Source organism: Centropristis striata, chromosome 16 (genome assembly GCF_030273125.1).
Source record: "Centropristis striata isolate RG_2023a ecotype Rhode Island chromosome 16, C.striata_1.0, whole genome shotgun sequence".
Taxonomy (NCBI): domain Eukaryota; kingdom Metazoa; phylum Chordata; class Actinopteri; order Perciformes; family Serranidae; genus Centropristis; species Centropristis striata.
In genome coordinates, this window is record NC_081532.1 from 125,340 (window position 1) to 153,058 (window position 27,719).

Sequence of the window (27,719 nt, forward strand, 5' to 3'; positions counted from 1 at the left end):
TATATAGCAAGTTCTTACCCCATATGGCAAACATGAGAAAATGCTGAAAAAGAGTAAAAACTACAATTTTGAAGTCCGGGCTCGAGATTGGAAGAGATTTAATGCATTATATTAAAAAATGACGGTATATCGCTGCCAGAATGCTTTAAAAAACAAAATATGTCTCTAGTGATCTACACTGTAAAAAATAATCTGTTTCATTTACGGTAAAATACCAGCAGCTGTGGTCGCCAGAACTTCACCGTGAAAAATACAGTGAGTGGGTTTTCTACTGTAAATTTAAATGTAAATATCTGCAAAAACTGTAGTTTAGACTGAATATTCCTGTTATTTTTAGGGTAAATGTGTCATTCATTCACACAGCATGGTGTTTCTCCATTCACTTTACATGGAAATGTTATATTTTTACAGACAAACTGTGTGTTTCCTTCAGTTTATGACAGTAAAGGTTTTGTGCTGGTTTTGATTTACGCTAATTAAAAGTGTCTACTGCGGTTTTATTAAATGTTTAATTTTTCGCCCTATTTCTGATGTCATTTGACAGTTTTACTGTAATTTTTTTTCATGATCATACATGAAGAGAGCAGGAACATGAATGAATACCTCTGAGGAATGTGTGTGTGTTTAGAGAGGAAGAGGTTTTAAAGCCACATGAATCAAATGCGAGGTCATGTTTGTAAAGGAAAGCTAGAGCAGTTTCCATGGCGACAACATGCGTTCACACAGAGTCAGCCTGCAGCCGAGAGGCTCTACGGTGGCCCGGAGGGCCTCTCTCTACTGGTAAATATTTAATCAGGCCTGGAAACACTCTGACTCCCTTTAACACAGATAAATATATAAATATAGTGGAGGAAGAGAAAGATGTGGTGAGGGTCTCAGATCAGCCAGAGGTCTGTTTGCTGGATCAGGATCCTCAGAGAAACACGAAGCAGCCTGGAGAGTCTGATTCAACCTGGTTCAACCTTCAGCTCGCTGCTGTTATACGGAACAACGACAAACAACTGGTGTTTTTATGGTAAAAACCAGCAGAACTTTACCCTAATAAACACGGTGAAACTTTTTCTAATATTACAGTAAAATTATATTAACACTGTTGATTTCACGTTTCAGATTGATATTTTATTCCATATTTACCGTATAAATACAAAGTTTTTCCATCAAAAGAAACACTGTTCTGCCATATAATTGACAAGAAAATACTAAATGCTGCATAAATTAAAGATTTTACCATTAAATATTACAGTATATTTCTGTTAGAGATATGGGTTACAGTGATGCTTGTATATATATTACAGTATATTTGTGTTACAAACACGGTGCCAGAGTATTTTACAGTGGAGTAATGTATTTACTGTAAAAATCCTGTTTTGTCTGATATAAACATTTACAGTGTTTCATTGTTACTGAAACTGAATTAACTCATTTATCATTTTACGTCTTTTACTGTCAACAGTTTAACAGTTTTTACTGTAAAATCTACAGACATTTTTTACAGTGTAGGGAGAACTGTGAAGGGAGACATACAGACTTTAAAAAAATAGTTTATATTGTTTTGTGTTAGTCTTTTTTCCCTTCTTTGGGAGGGATGGTGCATACTTGGTGAGCTTCATGTTTTTGCAGCGCAAGCCTCATATTTTTGATAAACCTGACTATAACTATTCCGGTCTTCATCCACATGCAGAGATGTCAGCTGTGACACCAGGGACTTTATTGCTCATGTTGGTTTATTATTCCACAGTGAAGAACAGCTCGGTGGTTCTGCCTTCTGCTGCCTCCCTCGTGTCCATAACAACGACAGAAGCTCCGTCCTCCATTCACCACAACATGAAAAATGTGGAATTATCTAATTATGATCCTGTTTCTTCTTGTGCTGTGCTGCATGTCAGCTGCTCTGATGGGATCCATGACAACGCTTCTCCTCACACACTGTGGGAGGATTAACGTTCTTCATGTCAGCCAGTAATGTTTGTCTGCTGAGATGGAATTTAACATCCCGAGAACCACCCGAGTCATTTAGCCACTTGTTAGCTTGTTAGCACCTTTTTAAGGACACGTAAAACTCTAAAATTCACTGCTGGGGTTCGTGTTTTATGTGGTAGAACAAAACGTGAACATCTCTTCAGCTTGTGTTGACCACAGATCCTATTTCAGTTTGAGAGGTTAGCCCCCAGGGAGCTAACATGCTAACATGCTAACTGACTTCAGGTTTAACAACTCATTCCTGTTATGATGTGAGCTACATAAATCAGTTTGAGTCGTATTAGTAGTATTGGTAGTATTAGTAGTATTAGTAGTATTGGTAGTATTAGTAGTATTAGTAGTATTAGTGCGATACGTCTCTTCTACACTGTAAAAAATGTCTGTAGATTTTAGGGTGAAAAACTGTTAAACCATGACAGTAAAAGACGTAAAATGATAAATGAGTTAATTCAGTTTCAGTAACAATGAAACACTGTAAATGTTTATATCAGACAAAACAGGATTTTTTTGTTTGTTAAAATACATTACTCCACTGTAAAATACTCTGGCACCGTGTTTGTAGCAAAAATATACTGTAATATATATACAAGCATCATTTTTGCATTTATTTTTTATAAAAATACTTTTTCTCACTGTTAAATGTACTAAACACCATATCTCTAACAGAAATATACTGTAATATTTAATAGTAAAATCTTTAATTTATGCAGCATTTATAAAGTATTTTCTTGTCAATTATATGGCAGAACAGCGTTTCTTTTGATGGAAACACTTTATTTATACAGTAAAATATGGAATAAAATGTCAATTTTAAACGTGAAAACAACAGTGATAACATCTTATAATATTAGAAAAAGTTGCACCGTATTTATTACGGTAAAGTTCTGGCGACCAGCTGCTGGTTTTTACCATAAAAACAACAGTTGTTTTTTTACAGTGTGCAGGTGAGTGAGAGAGTCGTTGCAGGACGTGATGACATTTAAACTGAGAGATATTATAGACGGCTGCAGCATAAACCTGTCATTACAGAGGTGAATGCACATTAGAGAGTTCAGTGGTGCAACCAGCATCTCTACAGAGACCTGGTGGATCTGGTGGATCTGGTGGATCTTTGAGTCTAAATATTAAGGAGATGTGGGCGAGTGGAGCCTTTAGGTCTACTTATCTTCCGACTGCAGATAAAAGTTGTTCTGAGTGATCAACTTCATCCTGTGATGACACATTTATATATTTTAGTTTTATTTAAGCAGGAAATCTCCTTTTATTGAGATTAAGAAGCTCTTTTCCTTTCAGGGAGCTCTGGCCAAGAGGCAGCAAACACTAAATACATATTTACATCAGACTCAGACCTGAAACACGTCAAGAGGAACAATCGGCCTCAATAACTCAGTTTGGATTTAAAAGTGCTGAAAGAAACAAAGTCAGGTAGTCTCCATCTTTCTGCAGCAGATTCCAGCAGAAGGTTCAGAGGAAACAAACGAAGGGACAGAAAGCAACAAGTGATCTGGTGAACCAAGACAATGAGATCCTTTAAAAATGAAAGAATACCAATGACCTTTGACCCTTGGAGCGTCCAGAGCAGACCATCAGACCCCAGAGGATCAATCACCATCTGACAGTTAGTGATGAGGCTCAGAGAAGCTGATCAACACGATCAATCACTCAGCAGCATTAATGGACCAAAGATCTCCCTAATCCATCACAGATACATGACGAGACGCTGTTACATTAAAATAAAAACAACTCATTTCTAAAATAAAAACCCAGTTTCAGCCTCCTGAAGGGAGCTGGCTGATCCACAGTGATCCAGGATCTCTGACTCTTTATCCAGAACGATGTGAGTCACCAGAACTCAACCAGGACTCAACCAGAACTCAACCAGGACTCAACCAGGACTCAAGCAGGACTCAACCAGACTCAACCAGGACTCAACCAGACTCAAACAGGACTCAACCAGAACTCAACCAGGACTCAAACAGGACTCAAACAGACTCAACCAGGACTCAAACAGGACTCAAACAGGACTCAAACAGGACTCAAACAGGACTCAACCAGAACTCAACCAGGACTCAACCAGAACTCAACCAGGACTCAACCAGGACTCAACCAGAACTCAACCAGGACTCAACCAGACTCAACCAGGACTCAACCAGGACTCAACCAGGACTCAACCAGACTCAACCAGACTCAACCAGACTCAACCAGGACTCAAACAGGACTCAACCAGGACTCAAACAGGACTCAAACAGGACTCAACCAGAACTCAACCAGGACTCAAACAGGACTCAAACAGGACTCAAACAGGACTCAACCAGAACTCAACCAGGACTCAACCAGACTCAACCAGGACTCAAACAGGACTCAACCAGGACTCAACCAGGACTCAACCAGGACTCAACCAGACTCAACCAGGACTCAACCAGGACTCAACCAGAACTCAACCAGGACTCAACCAGGACTCAACCAGAACTCAACCCACTCCAACACCTGAGGGAGCCTTTGGACCGTTTGACAGCAGAACAATGAAGATCGGAGCTCAATATACAGTCATCTGAATATACAGTCATATATATATATGACTGTATTTCCCAAACTTAGACCTTACATCTAGAATGATAGTAATGTATTACATAGAGAAACAATGGACGGACACACACACACACACACACACACACACACACACACACACACACACACACACAGACTCACTAACTAAAGTAAATTACCAACCAGACTGTTTTTACTGTATTTAGTGCGTCTATTAGTAAAGCGAGCTAATGAATCCGGTTCAGTAAATTACAACAAGGCTGAATAAAATCAGATCAGTTGTGATCAGACCTATTGATCTGGAGAACTGCTGCTCTGATTGGTTCTTTAGCTTCCTTTTATCAGCTCCTGATTAAATGATGTGCTTTATTTAATGAGCAGACTTGTTTGGTAACTGATGGATCAACTGATCTCTTTACAGTGTGTAGCTGGTTCGTTTATTCCTCCTGACAGTCTCTTGGTATTTAACTCTCTCTTCTCTTCTCATCCTCCTATAGAACACTAACTGCAGTTATCATATCCATCGTTTCAGCTTTTTGAACAATGTTCCTCCTGTCCTCAGGGGCAATGAGGTTGATGTGATTTGTTGAAAGCAATAGGCGCCTTCAGACAGCAGCAGCTCTCTGCTGGCAGCTTATTGACGGCAGTAAACTGTCATTTAATCCCAGATGGATCAGAGTCTCTCTGCTGTCTGATCATCTCATCAATACACCATTTACTCTTCTGTCACACCACAAGCTCAACTTCTTATCCCACAAAATGTTATTTCTTTTAAAGTGAGCGCTGTGAAAAAGGCAACAGGAGAAACAGAGACGGTGATAATAGTCTTTTCACTTCAAACACTGAGATTCTCTGTTTCTGTCTGTTTGGCTTCTTGTAAATTTAATGTCAAAACAAGTTCAGAGAAAACATCGTGTCCTCTCTGAACTCTGAAGCATTGGTTTAAAACTTTCTGCCTTGTGATGCCTTGTTCTATTATCTCCTATAGAAACACTGTCCCCTCTCAGACCGTTTCATCCAAAAACTCTTTTTAAGCCTCAAGATGTGAAACTATACAGAATTAATACAGATACAATTTCACTAAAAAGAAGCAAAGATTAGAGAAAAGTCTGAAAAATAAACTTCTTGTTCATCAGAATCTAGACTGTGAGAAGTTAGAGGTATTGATGTTTGTCAGAGTTTCATCAGTTGAATATTTTGATGATCAATATTATGTTCATGTGGTAGAAAGAGAAGATGATGAAATGTTTAATGCAGATATCAGAGCATTAAGCCGGATATGTTTACTTGAATCAAAAGGTACAAAACTGTTTAAAATGTATTGGAAATGTATGTAATGTAATGTATCCCTCCATGTATGTTAAGCCTTTAAGCTTGTGTAGATACTTTTATACCCAAAAAGTGTTTGATATGTGTTAAGACACGTTATGGGAATAGTAATGTTATGTATGTGTGTTAAATATAAACATATTAACTATAGATATGTGGGGACATTTTGAAAGAGAATATAATTTGTTCAATAAATGGTAACTTTTCTTCTACAGTTGGGCTCCTGCTTATTTTAATTAAAATCCTTAGAAATAGAATTAACACAATGTTAACACAACAATGTGTCTATATAAGGACACATATTGTGTTATATTTGACACAGTCACTGTGTTTTAAACCAAACACAAACCATATGTTAAAATCTCAACACAGGAACTGTGTTAAAAGTAAAATGTGTTTATATCCTTATATAGACACATTAATGTGTTCGTGTTGATATTAACACATTTGTTTTAAGAGTTGTTCTCATTTCTTGCATCACAATCATCTCACATCATCAGTTTATATCTGCAGAAACTACAAACAGCCATTAGACTCCTTCTGGGCAAAAAGTATGTGCTCGTATTTAGTTTTTTTGGTTGGAAATCACAAAGGCAGCAGAAAGCAGGACTGGTAAACTGTCACAGTCTTCCATTTCTTATCAAGTCTCTCTTCAGACTGAGGGACCTTGGAAGGATGTTGGAGCGTTGCTTGGACCGAGACGCTCCGTCAGCTTCGCTCGGGAAAACAGGTGAATGTTGGTGTTTCCAACTAGCCGTCATCTTCCATCAACCAGAGCTGGAGATGAATAACACACACTGATAGAAAGGTGTGGATGTGTATCTAAAGGGTTTTATCTTGATAAGAACCAAATAATCATCAGGTCACTCTGCTCGGGCCAGTTCATCACTGCTGGCAGCTTTACTTTATCTGGTTTTAAGAGTTAATTTATTATTTTAAGTGTTCAACATGCTTATTTACTAGATAGAATAATCTTAATTTAATAAATCTTGTCAAGGTAAATTATCTGTCCATGCAGCAAGATCATTTCCCTCAGATTTACTGTTTTATCTGTTTTTTAGACCTTTTTATCAGTGAATGACTCCTGCAGCCTGGAAATAAATGCTGCATTTCCGATTGGCTGAGTGGGTGGAAGTGGAAGTTTTATACATTGATTTCAGCGTCCCAACCTGCAGGTTAGGAACCACTGGACCGAAGGATCAATAAACTAATCAATGAAGACAAAAATCTAAAGAAAACTAAACAAAACAGCAAATAGAAAATCTATAAATAACTTAGTAAAAGGTGTAATAAAAGGTTTAAAGTCTATCATGTGTAATCTGGTAATACAGTGAGGCCTAAAAGGTTTGTCCTGACTGCTTTATGTCCACTTTTAATCAAACTAATTTAATATTTTCAAGAAGACGTTATCTGAGATTTATGATGCACGATTAAATATAAAAAGTAAAATATCATATGAATCCTTGTTATGGCTGCCAGGAACTTCTAAAGTCTACTTTTGATTGCCATATTTAAACTCAATCAACGCATTCTCTGCAAAAGTTTGAACAATTTCATTTATTTCACATATACTATATGACAATTAACATTTGTTTAGTGGGCAGGTCTCAGTGTTGTCAAATAATCCTGCAACAATCAGGATTTATCTTGCCCTAATTTAACTTTGATGGTTGCTTATTCTACTGAACAAATCCAACTGTATTATATAATTAAATAATCATTTGATGTTCTGTGGCATGTAGGCAAGAAAACAAGAGAAAAGAGAAAATCTATAAGTAATGAAAACGAGTTACAGCAGCAGTCAGCATATAGAAGCTGGTTCTACCTCGTTTCACTCCATTTATTTTGTGTCCTCGGTTAAAAAGGCTGGAGGAAACTAAAGGGTTGAGATCAGCAGCAGCTGAGATGTTCCTGACCCTTCGCAGCAAAGACTCAAAACCAGCAGAACAACAATACTCACTAATATTCACTAATACTCTCTGTTCAGCTGCTGGTCACCATGTGAAGAGACACACACAAGAGTCACAACCTGTTTTATACAGTCACAACCTGTTTTATACAGTCTATGGTCAGAACACAGAGGATCATTAGAGCTGGAGACGATGTCTCTGGGGGCAAAACACTGACTTAACCTGCTGCCCACACACACACACACACACACACCTTCCTGCTGAGGACAACCACTGTTGTTGATCCTATTTCAGGTTTAAACGCCCCCCCTCCTCTGCTGGAGCCACTAGTTCCCCGTCTGGACTAGATAACAGCAGCCATTATCCCCCACATTTAAACAGCAGCTCTCCATTGATCGCCGTAGCGCCGGTCACCCCCCCCCATCCACCAGGACCTGATGGTCCACATTATTATACTGACTTCAAAGTCAAAGTCAAAGTTTATTTATAGACATTTAAAAACAACCTCAGTTGACCAAACTCCTGTACAGTTATTAAAATAGAATAAAGTCATACACAAATAGTTATAAAAACAATAAAATACTAAAAAACAGAAAAACAATAAAATAGTAATAAAAACTCAATCCAAAAACAGATAGAAAATAAAAATAAAACATATGCGCTCTGAAAGAGACATGTGCAATGTATAATATTTATATCTTTATAACATGTGCAAAAAGCTTTAGTTTCCTTTATAACATGTGCAATAAGCTTTAGTTTCCTTTATAACATGTGCAATAAGCTTTAGTTTCCTTTATAACATGTGCAATAAGCTTTAGTTTCCTTTATAACATGTGCAATAAGCTTTAGTTTCCTTTATAACATGTGCAATAAGCTTTAGTTTCCTTTATAACATGTGTAATAAGCTTTAGTTTCCTTTATAACATGTGCAATAAGCTTTAGTTTCCTTTATAACATGTGCAATAAGCTTTAGTTTCCTTTATAACATGTGCAATAAGCTTTAGTTTCCTTTTCTCTTTTTTCCTGAACAGAAGTTAAATGTTTTGTGTGTAATGTGTGTGTGAGTCTCTGTTTGTTCCTGTTTACAGTCCCTTACTGTGTGATTTGTGTGTGTGTGTCCTTTTTGTTTGTTTGTTTGTTTGTTTGGTGGGTGCATGCCTTGTTTGGTTATTTATTTAATATTTATCTTTTTTGCACTGACGGGAGAGCTGTGCCTTGATTTCTTTGTGCTAACGTATGTTTTTATAGTAGCGTGCAATGGCAGTAAAGACTCTAATCTCTGATCTGAATCATCACCGTCCTCCATCTTTTTTAATCTTTCCTTTTGTTTCAGAAACACAAAGTACCTCTGGTTTAAAATCCCCTTTGGAGGTCATCCTAATTAACTAGATTACACATATGATCAGATTAGAGAAATACTCCCCAATCAATTAGTACAACATGTACTGTAGGTAATTACAGCAGCAGCCAGATCTGAGCGATAATTAAATATAATTCCATAATGTGATGATCTGATTAGGGACGGAGCGATCCAGAGCCGATTCTGACCTTATTATGTGGATCAGGTTTCTGCCATGATGGGACCAACGCTGTTTATGTTGTTAGTGTCATTTTTCAGTCACATTTATTCTGTCATGACGAGCCGATAACTCTGTTTTCTCTGGCGTCAAGTTACTGAACACAGAATCCATCAAAGAGCTCAGAGGAAATATGACTGTACTGCTGCTAATCTGACTAGAGATTAGAGAAAATTATAGTTCATGAAAACTAACGAAATAACCAAAACTAGAATTAACTGAAGAGTTCACTGAAATAAAAATAAAAACAAGAGTTTTTATATAAACGATAACTAACTGAAACTGTATTTTGTGGTTACAAAACTAACTAAAACTAACTAAAATTATAGTGAAAACGTCCTTCGTTTTCTTCTTTGTCAACTTTTTTCATCCGTAAACCTTTTTGGTTGATATTAAATCTATTTCATCTATCTGGTTTTATGACTTAATAAACTTATTACTCTTAAAACCAGATAAATGATCAAACACTTCTAAATCTAAAGTTTTCTCTGCTCAGGCCAGTTCATCACTGCTGGCAGCTTTAATTTATCTGGTTTTAAGAGTTCATTTATTATTTCAAGTGTTCAACATGCTTATTTCTAGATTTAATAATCATAATTTAAGAAATCTTGTCAAGGTAAATTATCTGTCCATGCAGCAAGATCATTTCCCTCAGATTTACTGTTTGATCTGGTTTTAGACTAAACACCTTTGTTTCAGTGCAACTGATCATCAAATGAGTATTTTGGAGGAGAATCCTTCCTTTAACACTGATAAAGATCTGACCAACATGTCTCATTTCTCTGGTTATCAGACAGTAAAGGCTTTGACCAGCTCACTGAAACCTCTCTCACTTCTCCCTCAGATCTTTGTTCTGACTGAAAGGAAAGAAGACATCGCTCTGAGGACTGTCCCCCTCGAGAGCCACGACAGAAGAAAAGAAAGAAAGAAAGAACGAAAGAAAGAAAGAAAGAGGCTAAGTGAGGAGGAACATCTCCTGGTGGTGGGGAACATGTCTGAGAGAGAGAGAGAGAGAGAGAGAGAGAGAGAGAGAGAGAGAGAGAGAGAGAGAGAGAGAGAGAGAGAGAGAGAGACAGAGAGAGAGACAGAGAGAGAGACAGAGAGAGAGAGAGAGAGAGAGAGAGAGAGTCTGCAGGAGGAAACAGGATCATGTTTCCCAGCAGGACAATAGAGCGAGAGGCCAGGAGAGCAGAGGCCTGACTCCATGTTTCTCTCTGAGAGTTTGTGCTGTATCTGTCAGGACACATGAGGACATGCAGACAGAGACACTGTGGTCCTGTTATTATTATTATATTGATATTATATTGATGGGACACGTCACTGAACACAGCAGCTCTACTGTCACTGCATCAGCAGCACTTAGACTCTGTTCAACACGTCACAGCCAGCTGAAGCCTCCGAGGCGTTAATGAAGAAACCAACACACAGTCAACTAAGTTAATTAATAAATCAATCAGTCACACATTCAACACATCAGAGAGCCAGACAGCGTTCTGCTCCTCCAGTCCAGAGAGTCCAGAGGCTCAGATGAATTAAGGGGACATGCTGGACAAAAGCACCACATGTGTTCCACATGTTCTCTATCACCACAGGCTTTAATTGTTGGTAGGAGCCACTATGGCAGCCATATAAAGTCTATGAGAACCTACGAGAAGGTCAAAGAATGATTTAAAGCTGTTGAGAATACCACTAGATGATTGTTTGATCCAATAGAAATGTTCATGTTCTCCCAGACTGGTAGGTCTTCAGGTGCTGCAGCAGGAATCCTGAGCTGAAAATGTTTGGACTCTATGTTGACGGAGAGTTTGGATTAGCTGCCATGTTCACTGCTAAATAAAATCAAGGGAACACTTTAATCTCATGTCAGATCTTCTATAAACATTTTTCCCAACAGAAAATGTAGATTTTGACACCAGGATTGACCTTCTGAGAGTCTTGGAAGATATATTGGTTCTCATAGACTTTATATGGCTGCCATCTCTGATTAATAATTTATACATAGAAACGTAGGAAAATTAGTCTTCTCCCTCACAATCCTCTGGTAAAGCTGTCAGAGTTATAGTTTGGGCGTAGGACGCACAGATGATCCACCAACACCACCAACAGCCTAATTGGCTCCCATATTAAAAACGCAGGAAGATTTCTGAAAAAGGGAGATGTAACAGTTTTTTTTAGATCGCTCTAACAAAGCTTTTTTTTTTTTTTACTTCACAAGAACATATGTAGCTGTTCAGGAAGAACTCAGGACGCTCAAAGTGAAGTCGGATCAATGATAGGTATTACGGTTTTGCCAGAAATTCCAGTCTGTCCACCTCTGGCTGCTGTCACTCTTCCGGAATATTCTACAGCTGCAGTTAATTCTGTTGATTGCTTACACACACATGCACGTAAGCGCGCACACTCCTCACACATGCATACACATGCTTCAAACACAAACGCACACACACAGGTAACTTTATGCGATTTTCGCTACACACACGAATGCGCGCGTAAGCGCGCACACTCCTCCAGATACACGTTCCACACACACACACACACACACACACACACACACACACACACACGTAACTATGCGATTTTCGCTACACACACACACTCCTCCAGATACACATGTTTCTCACACACACACACAGACACACACACACTTTACACACACAAGAATCTCATCATAGTGTACACACACCGGCAGTAGCCCCCGTGGCCCTTTCAGAATTTCCCCAGAGGAAATGTTCTAGTTCTTGAATCTGGTCCCAAGCCACCTGACTGAGACGGAAACAGCTGAAAATGAAGATTCACACAAGAATTTGCCCTTTGATGGAATTTCATTTCCTTCTGCTGAAAGCACAAACAAAAGCCAAAGAGTTCTAACAGAGTTCTAACGGAGTTCTAACAGAGTGTCCGAGTCCTCGCTCTGAGTGATCCGATGTTCAGATGCATGAATACTGAGTCACTCTTGGTTTGGAGTCAAAAACTCTTTGGAGAAAGAACACTGATATGACACAAACATACAGTCATGGAAACATTATTAGACCTCCTTGTTTTCTTCAGTTTCTTCTTCATTTTAATGTCTGCTACAATTAAAGGTACAGATATAATGATAACAATGACCATCACCATGACAACCATTTCTTCATTAACTACTGTTTTGGAGCCTCAGGTATGCAAATTAAGGCCGTTGCAGCTTGAATGTTTAGAGCCATTAGTGAGTATTTAGAGGACAGGGTGAATCTGACTGAGAATGCCACAGTAACCTGACTGCTCCAGCAAAGTTACTGCAAACTAAATTAATACCATAAATCAAGGTAATTGTGGAGGCTAATTTCATAGTGGCGTCTTTAAATTAAGAGCTGATATCTAGACATTTAACATGGTTTTATTGTTAATAACCAAAGTCATGATCAATAAAACCATGTTAAATGTCTAGATATCAGCTCTTAAATTAAACTCTTATCAGATATTTTTGCTGTTATCATTTTATTTGTCCAAACAAATGAACCTTTAGTTGAACCAGACATTAAAATAAAGAAATCAAGAAATTAGAGAAAACAATGAGTCTAATCATCCATGACTGTCTGTAGTGACGTGATTGATGGTTTTTAATCAGGGCAGCAGAAAAAAAAAAGACCTTCTTGTCCATATTTCCACTGTTTTTTTGTTTGTATTCTGTGTGTGCATGTGTGTGTGTGTCTGTGTGCGTGTGCGTGTGTGTGTGTGTGTCTGTGTGCGTGTGTGTGCATGGTTGTGTTTATGTATGTGTGTGCGTGTGTGTGTGTGTGTGTCTGTGTGCGTGTGTGTGTGTGTCTGTGTGCGTGTGTGTGCATGGTTGTGTGTGTGCGTGTGTGTGTGTGTGTGTGTGTGTGTGTGTGTGTGTGTGTGTGTGTGTGTGTGTGTGTGTGTGTGTGTGTGTCCTGTACCTTGACAGCAGGCGTGACTCCGTCCTCAGCGGTGCTCTGTCCGTTCTGTCAAAGGAAGCAGAGAGAAACCGTCAGACAGTGTGTGTGTGTGTGTGTGTGTGTGTGTGTGTGTGTGTGTGAGTGTGAGTGTGTGAGTGTGTGTGTGTGTGTGTGTAGAGGCAGTAAAGACAGCGAGGGAGATATTTCGGAGTGTGTGGGAGGCTGTAACAGTCCACTGCTGCAGCTCTTTGCTCTCTGCTGTAAACCTGATAAAGTTCAGCAGGTAGGAAAAGGAAAAACTAATCGTTGTTATTTGTCTAATAAGAGCTCGCCGAAGGCTGCAGATCAACATGTTGGTGTGGAGGAGTGGGAGGCAGGAGGCTTCAGAGTGATTACATGATTAGATGTGTGTATTATTGTGTTTCCTCAAAGGTAAAACAACAAGCAGAGGAAACAGAACTGAGGTCATTTCTTATTGTAAAAGCATTCTGAGTCAAAGAAGAATCACTTGGCAGTTACCCATAAAGTCTACAGAGCATCAGGACGCTGGCTGCCTCTGCATTTACATACGACATAATGAGACAGTTAGTTATTTATTTATTGTTCCTGAAACGCTTCTCTAACCACAGAAATCTGAACAGCTGATTGGTTGAATGTGTCAAATCTGACATGAATTATCAGCATTATCATCCTGCTTGAGATGCATTTTTTATTTTTAAAAATAAACCCAAATTAAAGCCAAATATCGTGCTCACTTCCATGATCATATGTAGAATATAACTTTCATTCTGTTACTGGAAGAAATACCATATTTGGGCGTATCATTAAAACCTTTGGGACACATTTGACCATAATTGTACAGTTTGAACCTTTTGTTAGAATAGTAAATAAATGAAGCGTCTCTAATCTCTGAACCTTCCAACATGGTGCCCCTGGTAACTGGTTTTTACTGGGACCAGTAATAAAGTTACAACAGTGTATCATATCTTCCATCCTTAATAAATGATATTTCTAACACACATGTGAAGCAGCAAACACAGGATCCTACACTTCCCATAATGCATCACAGTGGCCTCTTTCATCAGACATTTCTTTACGTCAATGCAAACTTTACTACAGTTTTAATGCAGACTTTCTTTGTTTTAAATTGTTTTAAGGAGAAAAGGAAACAATGAAGCAGCCGTGTGGAGCCCAGATGTGTTTAAGGAGTGTTAGTTTATCAACAGCAGCAGGAAGTGAACTGTCTGTTTGTACAGATTTGATCTTCTTAAATCACCATGACAACCATTTCTTCATTAACTACTGTTTTGGAGCCTCAAATATGCAAATTAAGGCCGTTGCAGCTTGAATGTTTAGAGCCATTAGTGAGTATTTAGACAGCAGGGTGAACCTTTGGATGCCCACAGTAACCAAAGTTACTGCAAACTAAATGAATTCCATAAATCAGGTAATTGTGGAGGCTAACTTCAGACGTTACTTGCAAACTTTATGACAGTTTTAAATGCAGACTTTCTGGTAAAAACAAAATAATACAGTAGTTTTAATTGGCTGACGGACGGCAGTATTTTCACTGTTTTTTTCCAGAGGCCGTAGTGAACTCACTCTTAGGAATATGCTAGATATATATATATATATATATATATATATATATATATACATATGCATACACATACTGGAGATATATAATAGAGAGATATACTGGAGATACTGGTGTCATATGAAACTAGAAAAATTCTTTATGTTTGATTCAAAATAATTGAGATCAGTGCAGCTTGTTGTTTGTGTGTTTGATGATAAAATGCTGCAGTTGTTGTCCAACATGTTTGATATCAGTCCAGTTAAAGACTTTGTTGGTCTCATTGACTCTCACTGACTCTCATTGACTCTCATTGACTCTCATTGACTCTCATTGACTCTCACTGACTCTCATTGTGGAGAATAAAAAGACTGAAGTCAGATGAAAACACTGAGAAGTTTCTCTGATTGGACAAAACTATTGTTGATCCAATTTATTTTGTGAACAGAAAATGCATTTAAACAGTTAAATCTGAATATTATCGTATCGTGACTCAAGTATCTGGATGAAATCTGATTCTCACTGTGAAGCTTGTAGAATAAATAATAAATGTGATGATAACTTCCAGAGATCAAAGAAACTATTTAGGTTAAGAGTTAAATATTGTGTCTGAGTGGATCAAACCCTGAAAACCCTTCAACCTATTTATCATTCTGCTTCGTTTCCCTGACAGAGGGCCACCCTGAGCTGCTCCTCTTCCTCTTCCTCTTCCTCTTCCTCTTCCTCTACACTGCCCCAAACATGACAGGCAGTCAACACAATGACATCAGTGGCCTTAACAATCACACAGAACACAGAACACAGAACACAGAACACAGGACACAGAACACAGAACACAGAACACAGAACACAGGACAGAGAAGAGAGAACAGAGAACAGAGAACCAAGAGGGAACACAGCCAGACGTAGAGAACACAGGACAGACAGACAAAGAAGAAAAAACACCTCCAGAACACAAATCATTTACTAAATTCATTTAAAAATAATGATTTAATAAATATTTTAGGAAAATATAAGTATAAGTTCATAAAATGAATTTTATATTCAGTCGGCTATTCAATGTCATTCTCCTACAAACACAAAGTTTGAAAACAAACTAAAAACTAAAAATAATGAAAAATCCAAAACTATTATAACCTAAAAACTCTTATAATGAGGGTCCTCACAAAGACAGAGGCACAAGAATGTGTGTGTGTGTGTTTGTGTGTGTGTGGTCAGCGAGGCCTTCCTGACGTTGCTGCTCAACACATTTCAGCCTCATTACACACAGACACACACACACACACACACACACACACATACGTTAATAAACCAGCGTGATTCAGATTTAAACAGTGTAATTTGTTGTTCTTGGCAGATCGACGGATAGAAAAGTGAGACAGAAGTTTATTAAACTGCAGATTATTTGTTTCTTACTAAGATAAAAAACTTTAGATTTAGAAGTGTGAGATTATTTATCTGGTTTTAAGAGTTAATTTATTATTTTAAGTGTTCAACATGTTTATTTCTAGATTTAATAATCTTAATTTAATAAATCTTGTCAAGGTAAATTATCTGTCCATGCAGCAAGATCATTTCCCTCAGATTTACTGTTTGATCTGGTTTTAGACCTTTAGATTTACTGTTTGATCTGGTTTTAGACCTTTAGATTTACTGTCTGATCTGGTTTTAGACCTTTAGATTTACTGTTTGATCTGGTTTTAGACCTTTAGATTTACTGTTTGATCTGGTTTTAGACCTTTAGATTTACTGTCTGATCTGGTTTTAGACCTTTAGATTTACTGTTTGATCTGGTTTTAGTCCTTTAGATTTACTGTTTGATCTGGTTTTAGACCTTTAGATTTACTGTTTGATCTGGTTTTAGACCTTTAGATTTACTGTTTGATCTGGTTTTAGACCTTTAGATTTACTGTTTGATCTGGTTTTAGACCTTTAGATTTACTGTTTGATCTGGTTTTAGTCCTTTAGATTTACTGTTTGATCTGGTTTTAGACCTTCAGATTTACTGTTTGATCTGGTTTTAGACCTTTAGATTTACTGTTTGATCTGGTTTTAGACCTTTAGATTTACTGTTTGATCTGGTTTTAGACCTTTAGATTTACTGTTTGATCTGGTTTTAGACCTTTAGATTTACTATTTGATCTGGTTTTAGACCTTTAGATTTACTGTTTGATCTGGTTTTAGACCTTTAGATTTACTGTTTGATCTGGTTTTAGACCTTTAGATTTACTGTTTGATCTGGTTTTAGACCTTTAGATTTACTGTTTGATCTGGTTTTAGACCTTTAGATTTACTGTTTGATCTGGTTTTAGACCTTTAGATTTACTGTGATCTGGTTTTAGAAACGTTTTACAGTGCAGCAGAGTTTTACAGGCCAACAGGAAGCAGTAAAGTGATTCAGCCTGTTGGAGCCAGAGCAGGCAGCAGGACTTTTAATTTCTCTCAGGTTTCTATATGATCAGGCAGAGTAAACAAGCTGAGAGCGAGAGTGTGTTGATAGATAAATGTGTGTTTTAACAGCCAGATTAGAGCAGCGCTGTAACCAGGCAACTAAGAAACACAATAACCATTCTTTATTCTGAGCCGTATCCTATCACACCTAAAACCTCTCTAATCTAGAACTACAGTCACATTATAATGTTTAATCTAGAACTACAGTCACATTATAATGTTTAATCTAGAACAACAGTCACATTATAATGTTTAATATAGAACTACAGTCACTTTACTAAAGTTTCTCCTGGTCAGAGACACAAAAGAAACAAAGAAAAACCAACATAAATGTGATCTTGTGATTGTGTGATCCTGTCATCAACTCTGGTTTTTATTCTAGTGGGACTCCGTTTGATTTGGCTCTTTGTGTTTAGAGGAACAATTTGGTTATTTTGTCTTTTTTTTGTCATTTTGTGTCTTTTTTTGGTCATTTTGTCTTTCTGTGTCTTTTTTTTTTTGTTATTTTGTGTCTTTTTGTGTCATTTTGTGTCTTTTTTAGACCTTTAGTCCAACATAAAATGTGATTTTGAATCTTTTTTTAACTTTCAAAACACTATCATGCTCAATAAAGAATTTTAAATGTGTCAAATGTGACCAAAGGTGTCAAATCTACCATATAAGAGGGTTCCATCCAGTTCTATCATTTGATACTAAATCTATTTGAGCTTGTCTCCAGTTTTACTTGGTATATCATCATCAAACTGAAACTGGCCTCATGGAGTTTACAGCCAGAACTTTAGAGGTAAATGTACAGTAGGGCTCCACGCTGCTTTGTTTTATACTCTGATTTCTAGCCTTCTGGAGACTCTAGAGGGTTAACCTTTAACTCAGGACTCTCTAACAGTAACTCTGAGTCTAAAGTCTCTGTGTCAGGCTGCTATCAGCAGCAGGGTTGTGTTATCACATGTCCTCTCAGCCCTCACCTGCTCAGGTGAGCAGCAGCAGCAGGTCACACCCAGATTACCTGCCGCTCCATGAGGAGAATGTGAAGAGAACAGTATGAGCAGAGAGTGACCACGCCCGGCTGGCAAACATGGCAGCATTCCTTCTGTTAACCCTACTTTCTCCTCTACACTCCCTCTTATATAATCACTAAACACTGAAACACTGAACTCTGCTGCAGGAACACTGGAGACACTCAAAACAATAAAACACTGGAGACACTCTGAGAGTTTAAAAACTGCTCAACACGACAGGAAGAGACGTAAAATGAGTTCATTCAGCTTCAGTAACAATGAAACACTGGAAATATTTATATCAGACAAAACAGGATTTTTTTACAGTTTTTTTTTTTAAAATACATTACTCCACTGTAAAATACACTGTAATATGTATTTAATGTAATATATATACAAGCATTTATCTTGTAAAAATCCTTTTTCTCACTGTTAAATGTACTAAACACCATATCTCTAACAGAAATAAACTGTAATATTTAATGGTAAAATCTTTAATTTATGCAGCATTTATAACATATTTTCTTGTCAATTATATGGCAGAACAGCTTTTCTTTTGATGGAAAAACTTTTTTTTATACGGTAAAATATGGAATAAAATGTCAATCTTAATCGTGAAATCAACAGTGATAATATCTTTTTACCGTAATATTAGAAAAAGTTGCACCGTGTTTATTACGGTAAAGTTCTGCTGGTTTTTACTGTAAAAAACAACCGTTGGTGGTTTTTTACAGTGTAACTTTTTAGTTTGTCTCATCTCCTCCATATATTCAGCAAAACAGAATTCAATTATTAAGTTCTAGATTTAAGGAGAATATAAAAACAGTGATTTATATGATGCAATATAATCCTGAACAAGAGAAGAGAAGAGAAGAGAAGAGAAGAGAAGAGAAGAGAAGAGAAGAGAAGAGAAGAGAAGAGAAGAGAAAGAAAATGAGAAAGAAATGAGAAAACATTTACGACCACAAACTGTCGAGAGCAGCCGACAAGCAATTCTGAGCAAAACAGGCTGGAAGAACAAACTGAAGCAGGTAAAAAGATACAAAACAAGCAGAAAAACCATCAAATCAAAGAGGCTCAAATCATTTCACACTGAAAATCTAAACAACAATAACGCCTCTTCTGCTTGGACTTTCTCTAAACATCATTTTTGAGCTTTAAAAACCTACACTGTAAAAAATAATCTGTTACATTTACGGTAAAATATGTCAGCTGTGGTTGCCAGAACTTAAATCTAAATATCAGCAATTATTCAAGTTAAGCAATTCAACTAGAATATGTAAATTTCACGGCAGATTGACGTATATTCCAAATATTGGAAGTTTTGGAATATGATAAAGTCCCCAAATAAACGATTCATTACCTGGAAAAATAATAATAATAATAATTCCTTTAATTAGAATAGGGTCCTTGGAGCTCGGTCCCTAAAAATAAATCATTCTGATTCAGTTTCTGGTATATATATATATATATATATATATATATATAGATATATATGTACATTTTTCAGCCCAGGCGGTTGATCTCGTGATCAGTTTCATGCAGGAACTAGTTTCTTTCTCTAGTTCCTCCTGAAGAGACAGAATGATAAATCAGCGTTTGTGGAGGATATCTGCTATATTTAACCCTCTGGAGTCCATTTATTTACTGAAAATACATGTTTTATTAACAGTAATAACTTTATTTATATCTGATATGTAGACAAGCTGAGAAAGCCAGTTAAAGTTCAATCATAGGAGCTTTCACAGTGTCACATTTATGTTTCTAGAACATTTTAAAAATGGGAATTTTCTTTCTACAATGAAAACTATTACTATTTTTAATTTACATGCAAATAGACTGTTTTGTAGTTTTGTTATTTATTATTTTTCTGCTGTTTTTGTGTGTATAAATGGTTAAAAATCGGTCCATTTCCATAGAAACCTGTGTCTTTTGTTTGTATTTTGGGTTCCTGGCAGCTTTATACTTTGTTCATTAGAATAAAATGTAAAATCTGACTGATAGCTAGTTTGTGTGTAGAAAAAGGAGCCATGATGTGATGTAAGGACAGACTGGAAGATGCTGAACAGACAGAAACTAATGCAGGAAGTTGGCACATTAGAACCAGAACCTGCTGGACTACAGAGGGTTAAAGAGCTGAAACATGATTCAGAGCTTCACTCAGCAGCTGCTGGTGATTTCATTCATAACAGAGATGATCTGGTGGAGAATAAAAGACTCAATCAAAAGCTCTCTGAGTGTTTGCTGCAACAAGCTGCAAAACACAAAAGCTCATAAACTGATTCATGATTCAGACACACCGAGTGAATGACGGGAAACACACCGATCATAACAATAATAATAATAATAATAACTGGCTCTGAGCTGAACAAGTCAACATGACACACTGTGTTTCTGTGTTTCTGTCATACAATCTGGTTCCTTCTGTCAGTAGTACTTTAGTAGAAACTGCTGACTAAGAAGAATTGTCTTATCAGACAAAAAATAAACGTATATCCCCTTGATCTGAGATATTTACTCTGACTTAGATTCAGTTTCAACAGTGAGAGAGAGTGTGTGTGTGTGTGTGTGTGTGTGTGTGTGTGTGTGTCCCATCTGTCTATATGACTCTCTCCATGTTGGCAGCAGAGCCTCCATCTTTCTCTCTCTCTCTCCTGCTGCTTGGTGACGGAGATCAATGTCTCTCTGACTGAAGCAATCAGATCAATGACAGATATTTGATCAATCAGATCAATGACAGATATTTGATCAATCAGATCAATGACAGATATTTGATGTCTAGAGGCCGATGCTGACACGCCACAACTACAATATTCACTCTGTACGTTACACTGCAAAAACATGAAGCTCACCAAGTATTTTATTCTTCTATCTGTCAATAACATCTTAATTATCTTGTTCTGAGTATAATTTACCTACTGACCAAAAAAGCTAAAATGAGTGAGTAACCCCTCTTCACAGGGTGAGTAACCCCTCTTCACAGGGTGAGTAACCCCTCTACACAGGGTGAGTAACCCCTCTACACAGGGTGAGTAACCCCTCTACACAGGGTGAATAACCCCTCTACACAGGGTGAGTAACCCCTCTACACAGGGTGAGTAACCCCTCTTCACAGGGTGAGTAACCCCTCTTCACAGGGTGAGTAACCCCTCTACACAGGGTGAGTAACCCCTCTACACAGGGTGAGTAACCCCTCTTCACAGGGTGAGTAACCCCTCTTCACAGGGTGAGTAACCCCTCTACACAGGGTGAATAACCCCTCTTCACAGGGTGAGTAACCCCTCTTCACAGAGTGAGTAACCCCTCTTCACAGGGTGAGTAACCCCTCTTCACAGGGTGAGTAACCCCTCTTCACAGGGTGAGTAACCCCTCTACACAGGGTGAATAACCCCTCTACACAGGGTGAATAACCCCTCTACACAGGGTGAGTAACCCCTCTTCACAGGGTGAGTAACCCCTCTTCACAGAGTGAGTAACCCCTCTTCACAGGGTGAGTAACCCCTCTTCACAGGGTGAGTAACCCCTCTTCACAGAGTGAGTAACCCCTCTTCACAGGGTGAATAACCCCTCTACACAGGGTGAGTAACCCCTCTTCACAGGGTGAGTAACCCCTCTTCACAGAGTGAGTAACCCCTCTTCACAGGGTGAGTAACCCCTCTACACAGGGTGAATAACCCCTCTACACAGGGTGAGTAACCCCTCTTCACAGAGTGAGTAACCACTCTACACAGGGTGAATAACCCCTCTACACAGAGTGAATAAGCCCTCGTCACAGGGTGAGTAACCCCTCTACACAGGGTGAGTAACCCCTCTTCACAGGGTGAGTAACCCCTCTTCACAGAGTGAGTAACCCCTCTTCACAGGGTGAGTAACCCCTCTACACAGGGTGAATAACCCCTCTACACAGGGTGAGTAACCCCTCTTCACAGGGTGAATAACCCCTCTACACAGGGTGAGTAACCCCTCTACACAGGGTGAGTAACCCCTCTTCACAGAGTGAGTAACCACTCTACACAGGGTGAGTAACCCCTCTTCACAGAGTGAATAAGCCCTCGTCACAGGGTGAGTAACCCCTCTACACAGGGTGAATAACCCCTCTACGCAGGGGGAATAACCCCTCTACACAGGGTGAGTAACCCCTCTACACAGGGTGAATAACCCCTCTACGCAGGGGGAATAACCCCTCTACACAGGGTGAGTAACCCCTCTACACAGGGGGAATAACCCCTCTACACAGGGTGAGTAACCCCTCTACACAGGGTGAGTAACCCCTCTTAACAGGGTGAGTAACCCCTCTTCACAGGTTGAATAACCCCTCTTCACAGAGTGAGTAACCCCTCTACACAGGGTGAGTAACCCCTCTACACAGGGTGAGTAACCCCTCTACACAGGGTGAGTAACCCCTCTACACAGGGATTTCAGTCTGGTGTAAAGACTTGTTTTTAGGATTGACATTGTGAGCTTTTTCATGCTTTTCAATCTATTCAACTGTTGAATATGGTGAGTTTTTACCTAAAATATTGGCTCCAGTTGAGAGTTTTAGTTGCATGAAGTTTAAATTATATTTCTAAAGTATTTTCTACCTCCAGTATCTACCCACAGATACTGGAATGAGAAAAAAACGTGCTCGTTTCAAGTATTTCTGGCTTATTTTAATGTTACTACAGTCAGGCTTTTCAAGACACAATTACTCAAAATAAGAATATTTAGATTTATTTTAAGACATCATTGTTTTTCCAGTTTCTAGATATTTTTACTGATTTAAAGAATTCTTCCAGAGGAACATTAACTTACTGCACTGGCAGATAATTTGACTTGTTCTGAGCATTATTTGCTTCATTCTAGTTATTTATGTCTCATGTTTTGTCAGTTAGTTTTTTCAGTGTATATACAGGCTGGTTTGTACACACTACTGTACTATTGTTGGCAGGGACGTGTATAATTTAGCTATGAAATGAGTGTTGCGTTCTGAAGGCATTCAGGGTATTTTTCTCAGTAATAAACTGTGTTCACAGGCTCAGCAGCTCCATCTGTTCAGCTGTGAGTCGATACTCGCTCTGCCAACTACTGACACCATTCCTACAAACGCTTCTTCCTGCACGAGCTGCACTTATTTAATTGATCATGAGCTCATAACAACATCTACCTGCTCTACGATCAACAGGATCTGCTGGTGCACCATAAATCAGCTCTGCTGCCCCACTAGTGGCACTAGTTCTGATTAATTTAAGGCCCTAATGAGTCATTAGCTCGTCTTTTATGAAGTTTAATGAGCAGCTTGTGAGAGATAATAATGTGATGGATTGAGGACAGAGATATTAATCAGTGAGATCAGAGTCACATCACCTGCTTCACACAGTCAAAGAAAGCTTTTCTTACAGCTACAGTGTAAAAAAAACTGTTGTTTTTATGGTAAAAAACGATTAAAAACTATTATATAAAAACTGTTGATTTCACGTTTAAGATTGACATTTTATTTCATATTTTACCGTATAAATAAAAAGTTTTTTCATCAAAAGAAACGCTGTTCTGCCATATAATTGACCAGAAAATACTTTATAAATGCTGCATAAATTAAAGATTTCACCATTAAATATTACAGTATATTTCTGTTAGAGATATGGTGTTTAGTACATTTAACAGTACAACAAAAAAAGTATTTTTACAAATAAATGAAGAAACTACAGTGATGATTGTATAAATATTAAGGTATATTTTTGTTACAAACACGATGATGAGTATTTTACAGTGGAGTAATTTATTTATTTATTTTTAAAACTGTAAAAATCCTGTTTTGTCTGATATAAACATTTACAGTGTTTCATTGTTACTGAAACTGAATTAACTCATTTATCATTTTACGTCTTTTACTGTCATGTTTAGCAGTTTTTACTGTTAAATCTGCAGACTATCTACAGTGAGCAGTGATTAAAGAGTGATTATTTTAATTTTGATCAGAGATCCTGTGGCAGGTTGCTCTCTGCAGCTCTTCATCACACAATGTGCTGGTTGATTCTCGCTAAGCAACCAGTCTGTTCAAGAGGCAACTGGAGAGTTCATGAATAAAATGAATAAAGATCCAGAATAATGAGGCTGTGGACACAAATATTCCTCTTTCTCTCTCTCCAACATCCAGTAAGTTGAGGAGTAAATGTTTGAGTCCAGACTCAGCAGAGCTTCTTCCTCCTGCTGAGGTTAATAAAACTCTTCTCACATGCAGCTTTAATTAACACACACATGCTGCTGCAGCACGAAGACAGGAAGGAATCAGCCCATTCTGCAGCCTGCAACATTCATTATTACAGTTTAAATGATCCAGGAAGAGTTTTATCTAGTGATCCGTGTGTTATTAACCTCCTGACAGCTTTACTTATGTAAGTATTGTTAGTTTCTTCTAGGTGTTCTGGATCATTAAGGCCTGATGAGAACAAACACTAAACTATGTCTTGGAACAGGAAAAAATTATAGTTTAATTTCACTGTAAAACACAAGTAATTCACTAAGTGTGTAAATCTTCTTATTTCCTTACATTTACACTTTAGTCTCTTTGATAGTTGAAGTCTTTTCCTTCTCAAATGTTCCTGATTAGCATTAGCAGACGTAGCTTGTTGCTAATGCTAAAAAGACTCAAACTCATACAGAATCTCAAACTACAAACATTATGAAGCTCAAATAAAAGAGTTTTAACCATAAAATGTGATCATCTTGTGTAGCTGGTTGACTTTAATAATAAGCTGCTGTCTGATTTATACTGATTGATTGATTGATTGATTTTCTACTGAGGACAACATGTTAGAGTGAAGCAGAATGAAGGAGAAGCTCCAGAAACTAAATGTCCACATGAGGACGCAGGTCTCAGGAGGGTAGAGGAACCGCTGTAATGCTATTTATTTATTTATTTATCTGTCTGTCTGGTTATTGTGGTGCAGGTTGCTCCGTGTTGCTTCAGATATAATCAGTTCGTAGTAAAACAGAGAGAAAATCCTTGTGATATAAAGCTGCTAACAGGAGTTACAGTCTGTTTTATCTCCAGGAACCAGCTCATGATTCCTGGAGACGTTGAGTTGTGATTTATGATAATCACAAGCCAAGAGTCGTATAAACACTAAGAAACGACTGAAGGAGCCTGTAAATGTGACTAATATAAAGTATTATACTAAAAAAAATGGACTAAACTCCAGGTCCATTTAGGTCACTAGTGTATAAAGAGAGTCCTGACTAAAACATGTATATCAGATATAAATTAAGTTTACTTCTTCAAAATAAATGAATATTTGACTCAAAGATTAGATGCTATAAATATTTTCCATATGGTTAACATCATATTTTAGTTACATTTACTCAGTTTATGTGGTAATTGAGCCAATAAGTTAATTCATTAAGACGTACTTTAAATATGACTTAAATTACTCATTACTCAGGTTTTGTTTAACCGATTTGAGAGTTTTCAGATCAACTCAATATGTTTAAGTGTAAAAATGTTGCACTGGTTGAATTAAGTCATATGCAGGATTATTATTTTCATTATATCAGAGAGAAGACAGTCCAACACTTTTTTGGATCATCCATTAATAAAGGTTCACTTTCATAGAAATACTTGAAATGTTCCCCTCTGCATCCATTATAGATACTATTATATATTTTAGGACATGCAGAAAAAAATATTAACAACTTTTTTTAATTCACCTTTTAAGGAATGACCAACACATTGATATATAATTTACATATTTTTGGTGAAAGGTGAAAAACAAAGTTGTTAATATTTTTTTCTACATGTCATAAACCAGTCTGATGTCATGGCTCCTTTTCACCACAGATGTGATTTATTTTCTTCAGCTGTGATTTATTTCCTTCATCTTAAAATGAACAATGTTTTCAAAACATAAGTTTGACTAAAAGTTGACATAATCTACTCTGTGCATTCACATCGACAACTTATTATTTATTATATAAAATATTCAGGTTTTATTACTTTTTTTCTCTTGAAATGAGGCCTAATTTTGTATATTTGACCAAAACTGACCAACAATAATTTAAAAAAATTATGAAAATGATATATCAATGTGTTGGTCATGAGTTGCCTTAAAAGATGAAAATAAAAGTTGTTAATAATTATTTTCTGCATGTCATAAACCAGCCTGATGTCCTAGACAGAGTTAAAGAGAGCTGTGACAGCTGGTTCTGGTGAAAAGAGTCTCATTAATATAATAAAACATAAAACATTTCTCTGCTGGTGACATCAGACAGCCTGCAGCAGGCCTGAAGGACCAACACACACTTTACTCTCATTATGGCTTCACTCACACACTCTGGAGACAGAATCAGTTATTTTACAGTTAATGTTTGTACTTTATAGAAGTGTGATGTGGTTAAATGCTGCTGAGATCACAGCTTCAGCATGAAGAGGTGAGATAACAAGCAGCATGCAGGACCAGTGGGGACATGTCCCTGGTCTCTGGTCTCTGGTCTCCTGTCTCATGTCTCAGGTCTTAATGTCTCAGGTCTGAATGTCCCCTTAGTGTGTCCTACCTCGGTCTCCAGCTGGACCAGCTCCATGGTGGGCCATGGCTCCGCGATCTGAGCGAGAGGCATTTTATCTGCTCACGATTCTCTCTTCCCTCCTCAGCAAAGTGTCTCCACACGGAGTCGGTCCGCTGCTGTCAGCCTGTCCAGGTCCAGGTCCGGGTCCAGGTCCAGGTCCCGGTGCAGAGAAGGTCTGAGGAGAACCAACCAGCAGCTCCTCAAACAATTATAATCCTGATTGTTGCTGTGGACTCTGGTGCGTCTCCTCTCAGAGTTAATCCAGCCGGAACACCTTGAGCACTGACTAACCGGTAATCTGCTGAGGGGGTCTGGTCTGGACCAGGATCCGGACTGTGTGATCCTCTAGATCCACCTGAAGGACTGAACAGAGTCCTGCTGTCTCCCTCTCGACGCTGTTTCTCCGGTTTCTGTCTGCTCCGGTGCGCGCAGAGCTCCGACTGTCTCAGAGCCTCTGTAGTACGAGCTGCTGCTGCTCGGCCTCCTATTGGCTGGTTCCTGCAGAGAAGACCCGCCCCCTCCGCCCCAGTTCCGCCCAGTCTGATGGTGCCACCATAGATATCTATGGGGCCATCCTCTGGCGCACACAGGAACTGCAAATACGTAATGCAGAGTGGAGCTGCTGCTGTTTGGTGCATCAGAGGAGGAGAACAGATCCTTTATAGAACAGATCCTTTAGAGAACAGATCCTTTAGAGAACAGATCCTTTAGAGAACAGATCCTTTATAGAACAGATCCTTTAGAGAACAGATCCTTTATAGGAGAACAGATCCTTTAGAGAACAGATCCTTTATAGAACAGATCCTTTAGAGAACAGATCCTTTATAGGAGAACAGATCCTTTAGAGAACAGATCCTTTAGAGAACAGATCCTTTAGAGGAGAACAGATCCTTTATAGAACAGATCCTTTAGAGGAG

General features: G+C 38.0%; 1 protein-coding gene across 1 annotated transcript in view; it reads right to left on the reverse strand.

The window, feature by feature from the left end:
* The window catches only part of rps6ka1 (ribosomal protein S6 kinase a, polypeptide 1), an 87,176-nt gene extending 59,929 nt beyond the window's left edge, over positions 1 to 27,247 (reverse strand). Inside the window, exons 1-2 of the mRNA XM_059352596.1 lie at positions 26,791 to 27,247; positions 13,258 to 13,302 (exon numbers count right to left, since the gene is read on the reverse strand). Coding sequence (XP_059208579.1) covers positions 13,258 to 13,302; positions 26,791 to 26,853 — 108 coding nt within the window. The 5' untranslated portion in view covers positions 26,854 to 27,247. The remainder of the gene's footprint in view (positions 1 to 13,257; positions 13,303 to 26,790) is intronic.
* Positions 27,248 to 27,719: the final 472 nt, after the last annotated feature.